The sequence below is a fragment of the Crocodylus porosus genome, unplaced genomic scaffold (assembly GCF_001723895.1).
Source record: "Crocodylus porosus isolate Cpor-Errol unplaced genomic scaffold, CroPor_comp1, whole genome shotgun sequence".
NCBI lineage: Eukaryota > Metazoa > Chordata > Crocodylia > Crocodylidae > Crocodylus > Crocodylus porosus.
In genome coordinates this window covers 6,647,328-6,651,843 of record NW_017728949.1, presented here as the reverse complement: position 1 = coordinate 6,651,843, position 4,516 = coordinate 6,647,328, and the positions used below count along the sequence as shown (strand labels likewise).

At 40.2% G+C, this 4,516-nt stretch overlaps 1 protein-coding gene across 1 annotated transcript in view; it reads right to left on the bottom strand.

Moving 5' to 3' along the window:
- Nucleotides 1-2,199: 2,199 nt before the first annotated feature.
- Nucleotides 2,200-4,516, bottom strand: part of FASTKD2 (FAST kinase domains 2) — a 19,100-nt gene continuing 16,783 nt past the window's right edge. The window contains exons 10-11 of the mRNA XM_019554446.1: nucleotides 2,933-3,044; nucleotides 2,200-2,482 (exon numbers count right to left, since the gene is read on the bottom strand). Coding sequence (XP_019409991.1) covers nucleotides 2,399-2,482; nucleotides 2,933-3,044 — 196 coding nt within the window. The 3' untranslated portion in view covers nucleotides 2,200-2,398. The remainder of the gene's footprint in view (nucleotides 2,483-2,932; nucleotides 3,045-4,516) is intronic.

The following is a 4,516-nucleotide window of genomic DNA, read 5'->3' as shown; positions in this document are numbered from 1 at the left end:
AAATTGGATGCTTATCTTGCTGGGATCCGATGACCCCAGCTGACTTCCTGCCCTTTGGACAGGGGGCTGGACTCGATGATTTTCTGAGGTCCCTTTCAGCCCTAATGTCTATGAAATCTATGAAATCATGATAAAGAAGAAAAATGATAGTGAAAAAAACCCAAAAGAGATGGGCAGAGCCCCAAAGTAGTTGCAGGGGTATTTCCCTACTGAATGAGGAGTGAACACTGCAATTAGCTACTTGATAGTAACCAATAAGTTTAGTTACCAAATAGTAGCCAAGTTGTACTTGATCTTTGTGCAAGCCTCTCATTTGCAGATGATGTAGAACAGGAAGGGAACATGTTGTCATAAATATATACTCCAGCCTACAAGCAGATTTTGGACTCCCTAATTTGATACTCAAAAAAACCTTGTACTCCTTCCAAATATCATGATGATCACTACACGGTGAATGACTGTTCATGATACAAACCACAGGGAAATGCTAGATTTTTTTATAACTGCTCATGATTAGTTACGTGTTCATATCAAAATACAAATAAGATGGAAGAGTAATAAAACTGACAGCATGATGCTATCACAAACCATCTGGCACAGGAAATGTGCTTTCTATGTGGATCCATTAGATTTTAACAAACATAATGAGGTGCTTCACTGGTTATAAGACCAAGTACTTTTCCAGCAGTCATCAGCTCAGTGTAGTGGATACACATTCTCCCCCACTAGGACTTAGCATGAATAGCAAGAGTAGTAGTTAGTAAGCATCCTTGCTTGATTTAAAAAAGCAAATTCACACAATCAGTATTTTTTGTTGCATCTGATCCAGAGAGGGGGACATCACAGCAACAACCTAGGCAAATCTCTTCAGTCTAGAAGTCAAGTTCTACATTTCACAAGATCACTTTTTACTGGCAATATTCCCAGACTTGAGGGTTTCAACCAGACTAAAATACAGTAAGGACAGCTCTTCTTGTTGTATGTCGTTCCCAAACCATCCATAATAACTCTACATTCATAACTTTAGTAGGAAGATTCTCTCTATAAAAAAATATACTGTATTCAACTTATCTATTTCATGATGGAATGGGCAGCAGCTTAGAAAAACACATGCTTTCTTTTCACCTTGGTTTTTATCACACCATTGAAATGCTTCAAGCCAGATACTGAGGCTATATTCAGAGAGACAAAGAATGGTATAGCTCTTACTGCTCAGCATATGAAGCAAGAGCACCACCATTAGGTCAGATAAAGTCACTGTAAAAGGGTATCTCTGCTTGTTCTGATAAAACAAGATCGTTACCATGGGACAGAAATAGGCAACAGATGCATCTGCTCACATAGGAATACCATGTTTCAACATTAACAAAATGCTCAAAATAATCCATTCAGAAGTTACATTTCTTTGTTTTTTAAACCTATATTTAATACCTTATTTTTTTTGTCAAATTTTCACTGAAAGGCTCTGGAAGGCACCTGTCAATAAACACTCACAAGAGCAGAGTCGAAGACATACACTTGCCCCTAAAAACTACTTTGACACACATCACGGCTGCTTTACAGTTCTCAGCTAGTGAACCATCTAACTCACACCAGCCAGCCAATACCACCAAATCCACAGCACTACTGTTATCCCTCAGTTCATTAACAAGCTAAGGCAAATGATGCTGCATCATATGATGATGAAACCAAAAGTTTCACAGTTGCAAATTGCTTGGTAAGAGGTAATATTTAAATATGAACAAATATTAGAGGCAAATACACAGCAATATGTGAGACATATGAATCTTGCATCTAACTTACAGTCCAGGGGGGAGGGAGGTTGGGGGAAGAGGGCTGCAGATCTGAGGAAAAGCACACAGAATAAGGAATACCATGCTGTTCTACCTTCTGAAGACAAGACTACAAAGCTATTTCCCTTGCTACAAACTTGTCAGGGCTTGACGTTTGGAATTTACATTCTAGGCAACAGCTAAGAATGGACTGCTGTTCTGCATAGAGTGCTTACACAACTATAATGAAGAAGCACAACTCTCATTATGTCTTCCCTCCTTACAGAACTGCAGACACAATCCCAACCTACCCCGATTCAAAAAACACATGAGAACTCCAGATCATGGGGTAACCATATGTAAATCACAAATTAGTATATGTTCAACACTAAAAGTAGGATTTCATTTTTAAGTTAATACACATTACTGGTTTCAAAGGTTTATTCTACATTATTTCATAGCATACTTATGCTTTGAAAGTATCTGCTTGTATTGCTGAGTTCAAACCAATACATAGAGTTGAATTTAAAAATTTCTTCAGGCTGCTGTGTCATGAGACATTTTTCTTCTTAGAATATTTTCCTTTAATTTTAATAGTTTTTCTGTGTCCAAAATAAATTTACAGATTAATTATCTGCTGAATAAATTTTTTCCTTCAAAAACTTAACTGCTTCCTCCTTCCCCAATTCCTGGAATTTCGGACAATAAATCTTAAAAAAAGGAAGAGAGAGAGAGATATGCATTAGTTGTGCTGTAAGCAGCAAATCACATTGCCTTGTGAACCAAAAAGGGCTTGATGACTGCAAACAGGAATGAGTAGCTGCTCTTTAACAATTCCACATATAACAAGCATATGAGCCAACATGCGACCAAATTAATGCAAGTCTTAAGTATAAGAATTCAATGGCTTCTGTTTAGTTGTTGGTGAATTTTGGCTTCGTTCATGCAAAACATCCATTAGCTACAGTGCAGTGGAGTTCCCTTGCCTTTTATCATGCCATCTCTTTTTCATGCCATCAGTTCTATCACCCGTTAGAAAGGAGGTGTTCCTCACGAATTAAGCTCACAACCCACAGTTAGACTTCACCTATCCCATATATGCTGTACCAATAATATGATGCAATTATAGAGACAACCTCTCTTGCAAAGCCTCTTCTTACCGGTATCACACGATATCCCAATGCTTTTAAATGCCTCATTTTCACTGCCAGGGTCCCTCGGGGACACATGTCCAAACAAAAAGAATATCGAGAAGCACAGAGAAAAACAACTCTGTAAAAAAGGAGAAGGGTAATAGTCTTTAAAGCAGTACAGAAAACTATTGCACTGATGCAATTAGAGTGTTCTTCAAAAACTGACTGCTGAGGGACTACAATTAGTACTACAGAATACTGCTGATGTGATTATTGCCATTATTGTGCCCATTTTTCATTTAATCATTTCTTTCCACCTCCAGACTTGACAAGCCCCACTAGAATAAGCTACATGCAGGTGTAGGGGTCCATCCAAAATAGCCAAATTCCTAAACCACTATTTATTCTAGAAAGGCTCAAATTACAATTGTGTAAAATAGATGTTTCATCTGCATGATATTCATATCCTGCTTGTTTCCCTTCATTTATTTTTTTACTACTTGCCATAGAAGCCCCTTTCCTGTCTGGAAGGTGCATGGAAGACCTGTGCTTTAATAGCAGGACAAGGAGCATTGATGCAAAGGTCACCAACTCTCCTTTTCCCGAAAGGCAAAGGGAAATTCTTCACCCCTTTGCAGGAACCCAACACAAGGTTTACATGGCACATAAATCTCACTTAAGCTTTCCCAACAGCACTGACAGATTTTCAGCACAGAATTAACATGGTCTCCACTGAGACTCATTAGTGTGCAATTATTGCTACAGGATGCTGTTGAGGTCAGGATTTTGAATATTTCTAAAAGAAAATGCAGAATTAAAGTGGATGACAAATGCATCCAGAGATGTAAGAGTCAATGAAAAAAAGGAGGGATTCAAAACCTCATACTTCATGGCTTAACCCAGAGGTGTCACACTCACTTGCCCTCCTGGGCCATATCCAGACCCTGAGGAGCCTTGCAGCCCAGATCTAGACCTACCTCCAGCAGGAAAGAGAGTGGCAGCAGCATTAACTACTGCAGCTATCTTAGTCACTTCATTGGCACAGAGCCACAAGGGTTAATGCAGCCATCATTCGTCTTACAGCTGCCAAAATGCACCCCCAAAAGGGCTCCATACCCCAGAATTCAGCAGTGGGCTCTGCCCTTGAATTATTGGCAACTCCTCTAGGAACCCCACTGGCCAGATGAAAGGCTTTCACAAGCCAGACCTAGCCTGTAGTCCATGTGTTTTAACACCCCTAGCTTAACCTGATCTCCCATTAACAGGGAAAGAGTGCCAGAGATTTATAGGGAAAGATCACCCCACCTATCTGCCAGGAGATTGTTTATACCTTTTTCTGAAGATTGGTGCAGGCCTCCCATTGGCTGCAAGCCTTGGTCCAGATGGACCATTGGTCTTAGTTTCATAGTTTGTAGGATTGGAAGGGACCTGAGCAGATCATCAAGTCCGACCCCCTGCCTTGGCAGGAAAAAGTACTGGGGTCAAACGACCCCAGCAAGGTTTTCGTCTTGCCTTGTCTTAAAGACCCCCAGGGTAGGAGCCAGCACCACTTCGCTTGGAAGCTGATTCCAGATCCTAGCCACCCTGACAGTGCAGTAGCGCCTCCTGATG